This window comes from Halichoeres trimaculatus, unplaced genomic scaffold (assembly GCF_033239565.1).
Source record: "Halichoeres trimaculatus isolate MK-OKI-2021-1 unplaced genomic scaffold, fHalTri1.1 fHalTri1_scaffold_12, whole genome shotgun sequence".
NCBI classification, from domain to species: Eukaryota; Metazoa; Chordata; class Actinopteri; order Labriformes; family Labridae; genus Halichoeres; species Halichoeres trimaculatus.
In genome coordinates this window covers 12,060,360-12,073,849 of record NW_027437190.1, presented here as the reverse complement: position 1 = coordinate 12,073,849, position 13,490 = coordinate 12,060,360, and the positions used below count along the sequence as shown (strand labels likewise).

Sequence of the window (13,490 nt, the reverse complement as noted above, 5' to 3'; positions counted from 1 at the left end):
AACTACAGAAGCAAACACAAAGAGAAGGAAAGAGAAAGAGATATCAAGACACACCCAGCCTGAGCATAGAGGGGCACGCACATGTTCACGTGTTGTGCAGCTTTACAGCTTTTTTTGATATGATGAAATCAAGTCTAACCCGTCTTTCCTCGTTATTCTCCCAACAGAAGCGAGTGAAGAGACCACAGATCAACAAAACAACAAAACAACATGATCTCTCTTCTCTGGATCATATTCATGGGTTGGTTATTATTGCTGTAATGGAAACCCTGAGAAAATGTTTCTTTTTGTACCGCAGTACCAATTCAATGACTTATGCATACAGGAAACAGCTGTCAAAGCTCATCTCCAGCATAGGAATATGTAAATCCTAGTTTTTCCATCTATTTATTCTTCAAGTTTATTAAAATGAGAATTAAAAGAGTTGGAAGAGCTGCTTTAAAACTAAAAGATGTAGTGCAAGTCAACCGCCAATGAAAGAAAACGACTGAATCAGGGTTTCAATGAACTGTTCATTCAAAAACAGTACTTAAAAAATTCATCAGATAAATTCAGATACATTCATTAAAACTACAAAAATCAGACTAGAGCTCATATTGAAAAAAAGACAAAAAATAAATAGTGCACAATTGAACATGAACTAAAAAGGGATTTGATGACTCAATCAGAAGTGTAACAGGACATCACGGTACATGGACTAAGACAAGCTAACAGATGTTTCTTTTCTTTTATCACACACACAGCAGTTGGACACAGGACCTACTTTAATATCTGAGTGTTTGCAGCCACGGGTGGAGCTGGCTCAATTAAATAAAACTGTTGTAGTGACTTGGAGAATCCTTTGATTGTAAACCCCCAAAACAAGCAGGACAGTCATGTGCTCATCACAGTAAAGACACAGCTAAGACCATAAGGATGAATCTGAGTGCACCAATCAGAGTCGCAGAACCTTTTTTTACAAAACCAGATAATTTGTCTTTGGTTGCATAAATAATCTGTCTTTACTGATGGAGGAACGGACGTATTTCAGCATTCAGGATCAGTCTGATTCAATGTTTTTGTTGTCGTAGCTCGCTTGAGATGAGAAGATGTTCGCATGACTCTGAGGGGACACAGATCAGTGTGTGGTCACTGGGAGATGGAGGACAGAGTCTGGACAGACTGTGAGGAGGCAGAGCTGCTCTCTCTGGCTCTGGCTGCAAGTTTCTGTCTCAGCTCTCTGATTTCTTTCAGCAGTTGCCTCTCGCTGCTGTCCAGCTGGGCCCGGCTGCGGTCCAGAGAAACTGACAGAAGAAAAAAAATGAACAGTTTATACTTAGCAAAACAAAAATGAAGAAAATAAAGGTGTTATCAAGATGGAGCAAGTGGAAACAGATTGTTAAGTATGTTTTTGTTTTAATTTAGTCATGTCATTAATATTTTTAATTTATTATTACTGTTGTCGATTTTTATTCATTTATTTATTTATTTGGTCATTATTTTCTCCCTGTCTCTATATATTTATTACTGTCTTATTTTACTATTTTGTTATATAGTACAGTAATACATTATTGCTATTGCTGGCGTCTATGTTATTTGTATGTTTTTTCCATTACATGTTAAAATTTAATAAAGTGTTGTTGTTGTTGTTGTTTTTTTTAAATGCAAGAAGTGAAATGGTTGACAGATTTTGCTTTAAGGTGATCACTCACAGACAGTGGATGTGCTCTCTGAAGGTGACTGGCTGTTTAGACACATCATGTTAGTTCCTGCCTGCTTCGGGGAGGTGAAGTTCAGTGTGACTGCTGGACCTGTAGCGTTGGTTCCTGCACACACAGCAGCACTGGGTTTCTGAGGCCCTGCTGGTCTCTGTCCATCTGATTTAGAGCAAAGTAGTGAAGCATTATATATGAACCGATAATGAATGTGTGGTTAGGATAGTGTCTAAGAGTACCTGTGTGTGCTGAAGTCAGGGGCTGTTGCTGCTCCTGCAGCTGGGCTCTGGTTCTCATCACATCCTCCCACTAAAAAGCAAACACTTGGTTTTTAAATTAACTACAAATTTTCTCAAATCTCACCATTTGTCTTCAGCAACATTTCATTTTTAAGATAGACAGTGAGATTTAAATGAAAGAAAACAGAAACCCACTTACTTTCTCCTGTTTTAAAACCTTTATGAGCACATATCTCGTGAATCAACTCAGTTATGTAAACAAATGTGTTTACAAAAACACTCATTGCTCTCACCTTCCTTCCTGCCACATCTCTCATGGTGTCAGCCAGTCTCTCCTCCTCTGCCAGAGTTTGTCTGTGAAGCTCTGCCAGTCTCTCCCTCTTCCTCTCCTGATCATCCTCCACCTGCTGCAGCCGCTCTGCCACCTCCCTCTGCCAGTCCGAGTCCAAGCCCAGCTGGCACGCCTCTGCCAGGGACTCCTCCAGGGCCTGTTTGTGTGTCAGAGAGAGGGTTCATAAATACTGGAAGGGAGCGTTTCTGTGCCCAAACCAGAGCCTGGATGACTGCGTGACTGATCGGTTCTGGTTACGTTCATGCATGAGTGAGTCAAGATCCATCACAGCATATGTCAGTGTTTAATAACTTCCACAAACAGTTCATCCTGACCTGTATGTTTGTCTGTGTGTTATGTAGCAGCTCCGTGTAGCTCTCCTCCTTTCTTTCTGACCTCCTCATCCTCATTTCCACCTCCTCCTCAACCCTCCGTCCTATACGCTCCTGCTCCTTCAACAGGTGCTCAAGGGGGCCAGAAAAACAAAGGCATAAATGTCCCAGCAATCAGGAAGTTAATAGTAATGTCAAAGCATCGTAGAAGTTCAAATTCTGTGTTGACTAGTGTTTTTATCTGACTGTAATAAGCATAGATTATAACTTTGCTCTTAAAGAAGGTTCAGGCAGAGCTGGTTGAGTGTTTGTCACCTGTTCAAGTCGTCTCCTCTGAGCCTCGAGTTCCATCTGTCTGACCTCGAGGTCCTGAACTGCTGTAGCTGTTTCTCGCTCCCGTTGATCCATCTGAAGTACAACAAACAGGTCACTCTGGTGAGTGCTCAGAGTCGATGATATTAAGTCTTGTGGTGGAAAAATGTAAATAACCTGCTGGGACTACTCTAAAAAGTCAAAATAGTACAACTGCGAATGAATTAAGAGAATGGAAAAACATTATAATTCTAAAGTCCAGGAGTGTAAAGTGATGAAACCACTGAAAAACGTAAGTATTAGGGCTCATTAGATTAATCAACTGCACTGCTAATTAATGCGTTATAAAAATTAACGCAAGATTAACTCGTTTGTTGCCAGCCATTTTCAGAGCATCTTGAGTGATCTTTTAAGTCCCAAATAATATTGTTTTCTATGACCGTGTAAACATCAAAACTGCCTAAAAGGAGTGGAAACTTTTCTACTGTGTCTCTCTTCCTGTTTTTGATCCAAAAAACAGGCAGAATGTCCTTTTTTTGATCGCGTTCAACTTCAACTCCATCCTTTGAACCTTTCCATGATCTCCATCGTCTTTTCTCAAGATCGCGCTGCTCTTTCTCTCTGAACTACCCCAACACATCCTCAGTTGGAGCGTGAGCTGCCTGAACTTTTCTGACTTGCAGCATCTTGCCATGCCTCTGTCACCTCTCACACAACCTCATATCCATGCTGATCTCTCATCCAAAGAGCACACCGCTCTCACCCACAGTAGTTTATGAGCATGATTTTGATTGACAAGCACCACCAGATGCCGCCTATCCTCCACTGAAAAACACAATTAACTTCTATAGACACAGTAAATGGGGTTGCAATCAAATTGAGGTCTATAGACTTCAATGGCAGCAAACACAGACATTTTAATGTTGGCCAGTTGAAAAAATGTGGATCTACAAATCTTCTCTTCTTCGTATACTCATTTGATTAGTCATGTTCTCCAATGGGACCTTAAGCAGATATGAGATAAAAATGTGATTAATTAGATTTATTAATTATAAATCCTATAATTAATTGGATTATTTTTTTTATTTGCCCGACAGCACTACTTTGTAATAGAAAACTTCAGAGACATGGTCCACTGGCTGATGTGGATCTAACATCTAACTTAGTTTTACCTTTCTGCTGATCTCCTGCTCTAAACTCTGGACCTGTGAGGCTCTCAGGTCCTGCTGGTGTTTGAGGAAGCGTCTTCTGGTGGCATCAAGCAGCTGCAACTCCTTCACCTTCAGTTCTCTCTTCATGGCTGCCAACCTGCAGTAGATAGAAGAGAGTCAGCTCACAGTGCAGTAAGGTAAGGTTTTATTTCTCTGACAGGTTTAAAGTGTTGTGATATTACTTTGCCCTCTGCTGTGTAATTTTTTCTTCCTCTTGGGCAAGAAGAGCTCTGCGCTGTTCCTCTGCTTTCTGCAGCAGTTCCTGAGACCAAATGCATTTTTAGCACTTCAATATGTAAAGATAATCAATAAATGTAAGACAAAGCTTTGCGTTTTAAACACCTGTTGTGCATAATAGGCTTCTTCTTCCGCTTGTCGACGCACAAAATCTGCACGTAGAGCTGACACCTCCTGCCTGGTCAGATAAGAACACAGCATTCATCCGTTCAGACTCTGAAACATTTACTAAACATCTTTTTGTCTAAATGAATAATTAGCAACTGTCTCAATTCACCTCTCTTGTAGATATTCTAGCTCCTGCAGTCGAATCTTTTCCCTTTCCCGGCTTTGGTATTCTACTATGAATTCTGGGTAGTGGTTGAACACAGGGTACTGTCCTTTGGTCAGGAGGGTAAAGTCAGAGAGCAAAGTCTTGGGATGGATGTCAGCTGGGGTGCTGCCCATGAGTCGGTATGCCTCCTTTATCATGGCTCCCACATCCAGGTTGTTACGATGGTGAAAAAAATACTAATGCAGAAGAGATTAGACAGGATTTTATAAAATGCTGACTTTTATTTTGAGAGCAGAGCAGAAGCTATTTACCTCGAAGTCCTGTTTCTGTGAGCAGAGCAGCAGAGGCTCACGACAGCAGATGATGTAAGCCACGCAGGCCATGAGCAGGAATGACGGGTGGTTGGAGAAGACGTTGTCAAAGAGCTTGAGCCACTCTTCCCGAGTTAGAACCTCTGAAAACAATGTTTCCAGCAGCGGCCACACATACAGCTGTGACAGATACAGAAATGCACAACCAGATGTTTTAGCAGGACACAGATGTTGTAAAGAAGTGTGAGCCTTCTCCTCCTGCTATGTTCATCTGAATGTTTCTGTTACCTGTGAGGTGACGCCACAGTCCACCAAGTGCTGCAGCAGCTCTTTGTCATGATGAGCCAGGACATTCTCCATCATGCTCAGGATGTTCAGAGGAGGGTTGGGGAAGTATTCAAACCAGTGCTGACACCAATTTACTGCAATAAACAAAATGAAAAAGACACACGCACAAGTGATATTTAGGCATAAAAGTGTCTTCAAAACTCTGCAGCTCTGTGTGGTTCCCTCAGCTTTTGCATTTATTGCTTCTGAGGTGAGCTGTTGGCATTTTTATGCTCTTCTCCATATGGCTGCTGCTGTGTACTCTCATATTGATTTCTCTAAATGATGTCCACAGATATGATAGGCTGCATGAGGGAATACTTCTTTCCAGTTTATTGTTGAGCTGATTTATAAAAGATGTGATCCACATTCATTGGAGTGACTTAAAAAAGAGCAGCAACTTCAGATGGGGAACAACACACAACAACAACATGAGGCCAAAGTGGCACCTGTCATAAGATAAATAACACCAGGCTGTTTAGTCCTCATAAAATAATAAGGCATATAACCTGAACTATGAGAGCAGAAGGAATTTACTGTTTTAATTTCTCCTCCATCCCAAATCATGAATGAGAAAACTCTAACAAAACAATGGACAGCAGCTTTCCTGTTTAACAATGACTGTTTTTAACACTGATTGTTGGTCACTGCAGCTCCGCCCCGGTCCCCTCATGTAGCCAGTTCTGTGTTGGTGGAAAATCAAAGAACCAGAGTTTAGCCAGGCACTGGCCTGGCACCAGCCCCAGCACCAGTTATGTGGAAAAGGGGTAACTGCTGTGTGTGATGGTTTGTCCATCAGATGCGGGGGTTGAGTACCTATGACAGTGGCCACCACCTCAAAGCAGAGCATCGGGTTGTTCTGGAAGAGCTTCACAAAGGGGAAGGCCACCAGGGGAAGATACTCCACCTCCCCAAAGATGGCCGCCCAATGAGCCAGGGCAGACAAAACCCTGTGAAGAAAAGAGAACAACATAACAAAATGTCTCCAAATATCTGCAAAATCCTCCAAGTTTAAATCTCTAAAACTTAAATGTTTGTGCGTGTTTGAAATAAAGGAGCTACCTCTGCAGCCCTCTCTGGAGCTTGTGACTCTTGATGGGGTATTTATCCTGCAGAGTGAGGTAGGATGAATGCAGACCTTTATCAGTCAGACTGCTGTACGCTGCATGGTTCTCCGGGAGACACAGCAAAGACCGCCACACGAACATCCTGCAACAGAGGCACAGGAATAAATCTGGTGAACTATTTCAGACTGATAAATGGTGAAAGTTGAAGTCTCTGTGAATGAATCTGCTTCTTTAGAGTGCTACCTGTATTTGGCAGGATACTCTCCAAATGCCTTGAGCATAGCAACAAGTCTCTTTTTATTCAAACCAGCAGGCAGTTCATTCTATTGGTGGATTAAAAAAAACATAAAAAATCTTTCAAACTTTAGTTTTTAAAGAAAATACAGAGAGAATAAAACACATAGTCCTCCATTAGTCTGTGTGGTTCTCACCTCTTTGTCCTCAGCTGCAGACCCAGCAGGAGGTCTGAGTATTTTCACTTGTGTTCGTCTTCCAGAGGTCTTTGCTGGTCTCTGAACAGCGTCTGGCTTGATGTTGACCTTTAGGTTTGAATATTCCTGATTGGCTTCACCTGAGACAACGGTCACCTGAGAGGTTGGAGGCTGTAGGATGGAGACACAGAAACAAGCACACTTTAGATACAAAACACTGTTCGATCACGCTCATTGTTGTTTATTATCTCAGTTCACAGTTACCTGGTTTAGTTCTTGAGTGAGACTCTGAACACTGAACACACTGATGCTGCCATTATCCATGATGGCTACAATGTGGCGGCCGTTAGGACCGACTGCTACTGAGGTGATGGCGTCATCATGGGAGCCAATTTGGAAAAGCAGCTTGCAGGTGTGAATGTTGATGAAACGCATTACGCCATCCTGACTCAGTACACCAAGTGTCTATAGAGATTAAAAAAAAAAAAATTTTAGCCACACAAAAGGGGGCATTTACAGACAGAGTTGTGTAAAGGTCTTTGCATACTGGGTCCATTTTTTTCGGATGCGATTTTTGGATCCGTAATCTAAAAAAAACAAAACAAAAAAAAAAACCTCACACAGACACCTTGCACACTAAATCCAATGCATAAACAAGTACGACTGTACGCAGTACGAGAAAAATGGAATCATCAAGCAGTGATAAAGCAATTGATCCTGAGCAGCGGCTGTCAGTGTGATTGAGGTATGCACGTGGGGGCACACACACAAACACACTGTCAACACACACACACACACACACACACACACACACAAACACACACACACACACACACACACACACACACACACACACACACACACACACACACACACACACACACACACACACACACACACACACACACACAACATATACACACAAGTCTTCATTTTTCATCTAAACATCGCCCAAAATGTGTAGAGAAAATATGTCAGAAAATGTGAAAATGTGATGTTGCAAGTAGTCTACAGTGTCTCTGAATGGTCAAACTACCCAAAAATTGAGCTGGGCCAATGCGAAAAAACGCAAAAAAATCTAACCTTTTCCAAAAAAAAAATAATGACAGACGAAAGTTTTGGAGCAAGTGCAAACACAACTAACATAACATGGGGTCGAATATGTTTTTCAACGTGTGGCACAGAAAAAAAAAAACTCAGTGTGCAAAGTCCTTAACAGAGATACTAATGCCCCTTTCTCACATGAACTCCTAACATTTGATGAATGCTGTGACGTTGAGGCCTTGATGTTTTAAGGAACTGCCCCTCAAGTACCTACCTCACAGTAAGATATTTCCTCCTGCTCTCACAAATTCAATGACACTTTTTCATTATTGGGCTGGCAGTGAACAGCAGTTACACATAACCCCATCTGGACAATGTCAGAGACTTATCATGGACACATTGCATGTGTAAAAAGGTTTTTTAAGGCAAAAGACAAAAGATATATTTTCAGTGCAGGTTTCCTGTTTACCTGGCTAGCACCTCCATCGAAGCTGTCAGGCAGGAATTCCAGTTGTCGGACTGTTCGTACTTGCGTGGGCATCTGAATCACTTTGACCAGCTGCTGGCTGTCCAAACACCACAGGTGCAGCAAGTTGGAGCGTCCACCAGCAGCAAGGCTCTTACCGTCACTGTCCACATGAGTCAGGGGCATCAGGTTTGATGAAGCCGCTCGACAGACACATCAGAGTTTTCACATATCAAGTGTTGCAATGAAAAGCATGGTGACAGAGACCTACCGAGTGATTGAGAAGGCTTTATAAGAGATTTTGGGTCCACTGTCAGGTACAGGGAGCTGATATTTACAGAAGAGCGTGTCGCTCTCCCATGCAAAGATTGAGTCGTCACTAAAACAGCTGAGGATTGTGTTGCTGAGAGGCAGGAAAAACACCTGTAACAAACATATCCATGGCTATGACAACAGGGAAAACAAAGAGCTCTTTGTACGACAAACTTCATGAAGTGATCCATGTGCTTTTTAGTCATGGTTTCTATGGAGGTGTTTGTGTGTTTACCCTCTGAATGCCAACAGACTGTCTGATGTTAAGCTTCCTCTTCCTCTGAAAAGTGTCTAGGTCCCAGAGTTGAGCCGTGTCGGAGGATGTGCTGATGGCGTAGCGACCTGAGCTGTGAACAGAGATAGACGAGATTGCTCCCTCGTGGCCACGCATCCAACTGACCAGCTGCTTTGTGTCTGCGAAGAGCAACAGAATATAAAATGAGGATATGTTGGTTTACGCCTGATTTTAAATCAGCTTCAGTAACAAAAGATAAGCAAACACAAACAAGCTAAACCAATAAAACCTGCATGTGATTGAGCCATGAGAACTCAAAGCAATCCTGTAATTGTGACCAGGGCAATGAAGACATGTTTCCATCCTACCTTTGTCAAAGCATTTGATGGTGTAGTCAGCCAAGGCCACAAGGAACTCTGTGGTACGGCGAAGGCTGAAAGCCAGAGCAGTGCAGGCCTGTCCCGTCTTCTGCACCAAACGAAACCTGCACAGAGAAAAATGAAACATGATCAGAGTAATGTGAGAGAATGATGAGTTTGAGGGCAACAGCTGGTCACCTCTTAGGCAACAGAAGAAGACTGTTTTATAGTAAAAACAGTTGAATCTTTATAGCTTAATATTTACAACAATTATATTTATGAGGATCTATTAATTCTAAATCATTTAACCCATATGCATCCATGAAACAAGTTAAAAACAACAGTTTGTATCACCTGTTTCTACTGATATCAAACACATAGATGTTGCCATGGTGATCTCCAGCCAGGAAGGAGTCTCCTGTGGTGTCAAATGCCAGTTGGAGGAAACGCACGGTCTTTGCCTGCTGAGCCGTGCGGACGATTGTCACCAACACACTGAGGAGGACAAACAACACATTCCCACTCAGAAAGTTTTTCAGGTGAACAGAAACACATTAAATTGAAACTTGGCTGCTCTCTAGTGGTCATGATACACCCTGAAAATATGGAGTATTTCCTGCAGCAGTTTCTCCTGTGAATCAAATACATTCTCAGATTTGCGGCTTCAGAGGAAGGGTTTAATGAAATATTTCAAGTTAGTTATACTAAAAGTTACCCCTTGACTAATCAGAATTTTAATGCTCCAAAACTGACTGATAAACAAATAACTAAAACCTGTCCAAGCTCTTTATTACCTGTCTGATTGTTTTCTCTACATGCTATTCTTCCTGTTGTCTCTTCCTTCTCTTCTTTGATGGGACAGAACATGCAGCCTAACCTAGACAAGATGAGTTTTAGACCACAAATGCTTCTTTTCATGCTTCTTACAGACATTTTTAGGGATGATCTGCCAATGGATATGATGGACAGTGGAAGCTGGCATGTAGGGGGGTTGCTTTTGGACACCAAGGCTAACTGTTGAGCCTGTTTGAAGTGTTGTAGGCTTAACTTGATGAAGGAGGTGCCCACTTGATCACCCCAATGATATTCTGGCCCTTGCTGCTCATTTGTCTCAGGCCTTGGGTTTTTGAAGAGCTATGTAGTAGGCTACTAAATTTATAAGTGCGAACAAGCTTATTGCATAGTTGGTCATGCAGGGTATTCATTATGAGTCTAAGTGAGCCTTTTGTTTATGCTTTGTATTTCTGTGTGTTATTTACTGTCATACAGCACTTAGTGACTCCAGCCTGTGAAAATGTAATTTCATTTCATTGCTCCCTGTTTCAACTTACTTTTCTTTTGCTCTGCTTTAATAAAATATTACGAACCATCAGATCATTACATATTACTGAAGACTGACGGTTGAACTAAAGTGCAAACAAGTTTTATAGGACATCCATACGTCCATGTATAAATATGGTATAAAAACATCTTCATAGGCTGATTAAAAAAATGGGAATAAGACTTTTTTTTTTTTTGTACAAATCCAATAATAGTAACATCTTTCCTATCACTTCTTTAGAAAAAGTGTATGTTGTAGTTTCTTATAAGTGTACAGTATTCCATAATAAATCAGTGTGATTGCTATTTACGTATTTACATGAGGTTGCATGATGAGTGCAACAAGTGTCTCTGAACCTCTGACCGTGCAATGCATGCTGCTATACCCTTGGCAACATTGGGTAGGCTCCAACAAAGAAAGTTTAACATATACATTTTACATCATCAACCAAATAAAGAGATCTTCAGCATCAGCAATGAGTCCAAAATATCAACACACATGAAGCTCATGAACACACCTTTTGCCTGCCGCTGGCTTTCGATGCCAGACTTTCCCCTCTTCTTTGTTTCCAATGTCTGTCACCTCCATTTTAAAGACGCTATCAACATAAGTGTGAACAAACAGAAGAAGCCTTCTTATTTTACTAAACTCAACCGACTCAGTGCCATGGCTTGTTATACTGCTAGCAGGCTAATCCGTTTAGAGGCGGAGCAAACAGCGCGAAATTTAAAAGAGTTCCGTTCAGCGTAATTTTCTTAAAGTTATATATTCAGAAGCCGTGAAACTATGTGAAGTTAACCCCTCATAAGAGTCTGAGATTAATCTTGACAAGAAAATCTAGTCCTTGACCCAATTACACTTCAGTTTCGGATTTTTTTTTAAATATTTATTAGACGGTTATTTTGTCGCGAACTGTTGACGTACAGGTAAATAGAGGGGTGCATTATGGGGGTTGCAGTTCTGAAAGATTCAGAGCCTCGCTGAGAAGTTTATTCATAGATGGCCATATTTTCTCAAAATGTAAAATTCCGACATTGTATCTTTTTCTGGGAGAAGCTGAATGATGAAGAGGTAACAAAAAAACAACCTAAATTTACAAAAAAAAAAAAAAAAAAAAAAAAAAAAAGCGATCTAACAAAATAAATAAGCAGATCAACGCTCAAAATCAAAACCTAGATACAGCCCATAAAACTGTTAAGTATCTGTGAAGTTTTCTCTCTCTTGGGCTAACATCAAGATTTAAGCTTAATGAAGAAGATCATTGACGTGATGGTGACGAAGACAAATATTATTTTCGTTTTAGTTGTTGTGACCAAACAATTGTAATTTCTTATTATCCGATGCCAAGAGCTCATAAAGTAAGTTGAAAACAGTAGGTTACCCACATCCAATCATTTTTTTTTATTTTTTATTTTTGTATTTTGAGAGGGCAGCTGACAACAGAACACTGGTTTGCCATTGAAAAATGTTAAACCTTTCCCAAGTTTACAAAGCTGAAATGTGTTTAAGTGATCATAAAAACACTTATCACTGATATGTTGTGTGTAATATTGTTTGCACTCACATCACTGTATTTACTGAAACTCTTTTGAGTTGCGTTCTTGCCTTTTCTTGGAATTACTAAATAAGTTTAGTATTATTGTGAATGTCTTTATTTCCTAATATGTGCTCTCACATTCGTAATTGTAAAATGTGGTGTATCGTGTAAAATTAAGTTTCTTTTTCAAAATTTTGGTAATTTGCATTCTCAACATCTTCAGTTTCAGCCAACAGTTCCCCAGTGGCATGTGCAGAAGTGCAATCACTGCTCCAGCTTGCATTTGAACTTTCACGCCGTATCCTCGGGTGGCTACTGTAGGAAAGGTAGATTGATGTTTGACACACCTCTTCATGCAGCTGGCTGTCTCTGAATGGTTAAGTGAGTGCTTTGTCAAACAACACAGGAAGTAAAAGAATGATGCAAATGATAAAAAATAAAAAATAAATACATTTGCGTGGGACAGTAAAAGTATATCCTGTTTTAGCATTTCCTTCAAAGTAAGAGCATGATGAAAACATGTTGGCAGATGACACACTAAAATGAAAAAGAAATAAAAGGATAAATTAGACAGATGACCTCAGGAACAAGCAAACGACATCAAAAAGAATACAAAGACAATGTATCTGTATTTCTTTTTTTTCTTCATCAAAACTATTTTATGTTAATAAATCTTTTTTTTTTTTTTTTTTTTTTTTTTTTTTTTTAGAAAAAAAAAGGAAAACAATAAAACAATGCTTTTAGGCAGATGTTTGCCCACTTATTTATTCAAAATATCCATTACAAAACCCCTGGTTTTCCATTGTTCAATATTTCTAACGTGTACGCCAGCTAACCCCATCTTTAACAAACAAAGTAAAAAGCACAAAACACCCATATCAATATCAATGTCTGGAAATAGCAGCATAGCATGTCTAGATCTGGCCTATCGGTGACCATTCTGTCAATTCATTTCAGAGGATTTTGCTCAAACTTTAAGCTTTTCTATTTTCTTTTCATGGCACTTTGATTGCATATTTCTCAGTATAGACACTTTAACAAGCCAACAAGACAAGACAAAATGCATATTAAAGTATCCCTGGCTTTTCAATAAACAAATCTTTTAAAGCTACAAACTTCGAAAGTGTAAGTGTAAAAAAAGGTCATTTACTATCTTGAGTTAGGTATTATTATTATTATGAAATTTAAAAAGGAAAAAAAAAGAAAAAAAAACAGAAAACAAAAAATGCTTCTTCTTAAGGTGAAATAAAATGGTCAAGATCCAGTGAAACAACAAGAATGTACGTATCATCATGGGGGACCGATGAGGTTGATGAGATCAATGAGATCGAATAGATAAATTATATATCATATTCAAGTTTTTTTTTATTTTATTTTATTTTTTTAATGTGGCCTATTGGAGTGGCGTTCATTTGGTTTTACTTTTAAAAGTCAAACCGGATGTGTGGGT

At 40.0% G+C, this 13,490-nt stretch overlaps 1 protein-coding gene across 1 annotated transcript; it reads right to left on the bottom strand.

Moving 5' to 3' along the window:
- Nucleotides 1–522: 522 nt before the first annotated feature.
- Nucleotides 523–11,405, bottom strand: tbc1d31 (TBC1 domain family, member 31). The gene is made up of 23 exons (XM_074684180.1): nucleotides 11,021–11,405; nucleotides 9,537–9,677; nucleotides 9,192–9,307; nucleotides 8,824–9,002; nucleotides 8,548–8,699; nucleotides 8,280–8,439; nucleotides 7,031–7,231; nucleotides 6,767–6,937; nucleotides 6,579–6,658; nucleotides 6,331–6,477; nucleotides 6,085–6,218; nucleotides 5,230–5,363; nucleotides 4,942–5,121; nucleotides 4,634–4,866; nucleotides 4,462–4,534; nucleotides 4,302–4,381; nucleotides 4,081–4,216; nucleotides 2,912–3,004; nucleotides 2,600–2,728; nucleotides 2,227–2,421; nucleotides 1,934–2,003; nucleotides 1,692–1,856; nucleotides 523–1,283 (listed from the first exon to the last, which is right to left on the bottom strand). Exons 1-23 carry the CDS (start codon nucleotides 11,089–11,091, stop codon nucleotides 1,129–1,131), a joined length of 3,195 nt encoding a protein of 1,064 aa, XP_074540281.1. The 5' UTR covers nucleotides 11,092–11,405; the 3' UTR covers nucleotides 523–1,128.
- Between the last annotated feature and the right edge of the window lie 2,085 nt (nucleotides 11,406–13,490).

Excerpts from the sequence above, each read along its gene's own strand:
- tbc1d31 (XM_074684180.1), bottom strand. The coding sequence starts at position 11,091 with ATGGAGGTGACAGACATTGGAAACAAAGAAGAGGGGAAAGTCTGGCAT. Across the intron at positions 7,232-8,279 it reads TCGATGGAGGTGCTAGCCAG|ACACTTGGTGTACTGAGTCA; the intron begins GTAAACAGGAAA and ends TAATCTCTATAG. Across the intron at positions 4,217-4,301 it reads ATTACACAGCAGAGGGCAAA|GTTGGCAGCCATGAAGAGAG; the intron begins GTAATATCACAA and ends TATCTACTGCAG.